The following is a 1,577-nucleotide window of genomic DNA, read 5'->3' as shown; positions in this document are numbered from 1 at the left end:
ACACTAATGTCATTAGTTTGTTATCATTACTGAGCTGTAGGACTGCCTTTTACCCCTTTTTTTCACATAATGTCGCCTGCTTGGATCTGTTATTATCTCGCTCTGAAGCATGGAGGAGTGTCAGAGGTGAGCTCGTTTCAACTGCTTTTTACGACGCGGTCTCATTTCCAGACTGAATGAAGCCGATATTTCAGTTAAAATACATAAATAAAAATATTTATCCAAGTATAGTACTACCCCCCAACGTTGTGGATGATTTTATGGATTTAATTTTACGTATTATACTTGAATAAATACGGTATTCAACAAATCACACAGTGAACGTGTCTCACACTCTGAGTAATTATCTGAATCCTGATCTCCAACAGCAGAGACGCTGAGCAGAGGCTGTGAGACGATGCTGTTCAGATCCACCCTGTCGATATCCAGCACCATGCTGGTCACCACGGCCTGGTCGAAAAGAGCCGGACGAGCGATCTGAGAAACAAAAACAAAACTGAGGTGATCAGATATAAARCCCTGCTGCGACCTCCAACACTGCTGTACCTGTGCCAGGTGTAAGAAGGAGGTCTGTCTATTCAGGGAGGAAACAAAGCGGCGCGCTATGGGGAGCTTCTTAGCAGAAAGGCATTCTGGGAGGTTTTCCAGCGAAGAGGCTAACCAGTGCTCCCAGTGTTTGGCAAAGTTCCTGATATCTGCTAGCAGACTGATAAACATCATTTACAGTAAAAAAAAAWAAAAACCATTCACATTACATCACTAACCAGGATGCTGATGATGCGTTTAACCAACCTTTCAGGCATCTCCTGCATCGTGGCAGGGATCAAAACATCAGTTAAAACCTGAAAAATGAAAAATTGTTACAGCAGAGCAAGACACTGACAGATCAGACAGCAGGATATATTGTTTTACTGTCTTTGAATAAAGCTTCAAACCTTGTAGAGGATGGAGTCACACACGCAGAAGACGTCGACTATAACCGGGTTTTCCAGCAGCGGCAGCAGGTGGTCCGGCATCCCCTGCCAGAAGTGGAGCAGGAAATTCTGGATCTGGAGACCAAACATGCAGCGTAAATCCAGACAGCTCTATCCAAAGCGTTAAACAAACCGACGCACACGATCACCTCGTCAAAATTGACATTAATGGCGTTATCCAGGATGCACTGGCAGTGTGTTTTATACATCATGATCAGAGTGTCCACCTGTCAGGGACAACAGTGGATTCAACACGTTTGTTAGGAAACATTTTCACAAACACGTCTGTGAATTCTTCGTTTTTTCTAACAAAAACCCATCGAACCTTTTCTCTGGAGGTGTTTCCCTGCAGCACGAGATGCTGAGGGTTGGGGAAGTCTGGGAGCAACGTTCCAGTTTTAGAGCTCAAAGAGTATTTCCTGGTAAATCCACCCTGAGAAACAAAACATCAGGCAAACATAAGCAGTTTAAAAACGACGTTACGAAGACAGGCAAAAGTAAACTAAAAAAAGAATATTTTAATTGACATTCAGACACTAATATCAGCTTTAACTACTGTTTAACACAGTTTAGCTGCCTCTTCTGTTTTCAGCAACCTTTATA

The 1,577-nt window shown here is 42.9% G+C and overlaps 1 protein-coding gene across 1 annotated transcript in view; it reads right to left on the bottom strand.

The window, feature by feature from the left end:
- Positions 1-1,577, bottom strand: part of rfx6 (regulatory factor X, 6) — a 31,200-nt gene that overhangs the window by 16,498 nt on the left and 13,125 nt on the right. Inside the window, exons 8-13 of the mRNA XM_014030874.1 lie at positions 1,300-1,407; positions 1,124-1,201; positions 936-1,049; positions 793-842; positions 547-706; positions 333-477 (exon numbers count right to left, since the gene is read on the bottom strand). Of these exons, the coding sequence (XP_013886328.1) occupies positions 333-477; positions 547-706; positions 793-842; positions 936-1,049; positions 1,124-1,201; positions 1,300-1,407 (655 nt within the window). The remainder of the gene's footprint in view (positions 1-332; positions 478-546; positions 707-792; positions 843-935; positions 1,050-1,123; positions 1,202-1,299; positions 1,408-1,577) is intronic.

This window comes from Austrofundulus limnaeus, unplaced genomic scaffold, assembly GCF_001266775.1.
Source record: "Austrofundulus limnaeus strain Quisiro unplaced genomic scaffold, Austrofundulus_limnaeus-1.0 Scaffold1133, whole genome shotgun sequence".
In the NCBI taxonomy this organism is placed as follows: Eukaryota; Metazoa; Chordata; class Actinopteri; order Cyprinodontiformes; family Rivulidae; genus Austrofundulus; species Austrofundulus limnaeus.
This window is presented reverse-complemented; position numbering and strand designations above follow the sequence as displayed.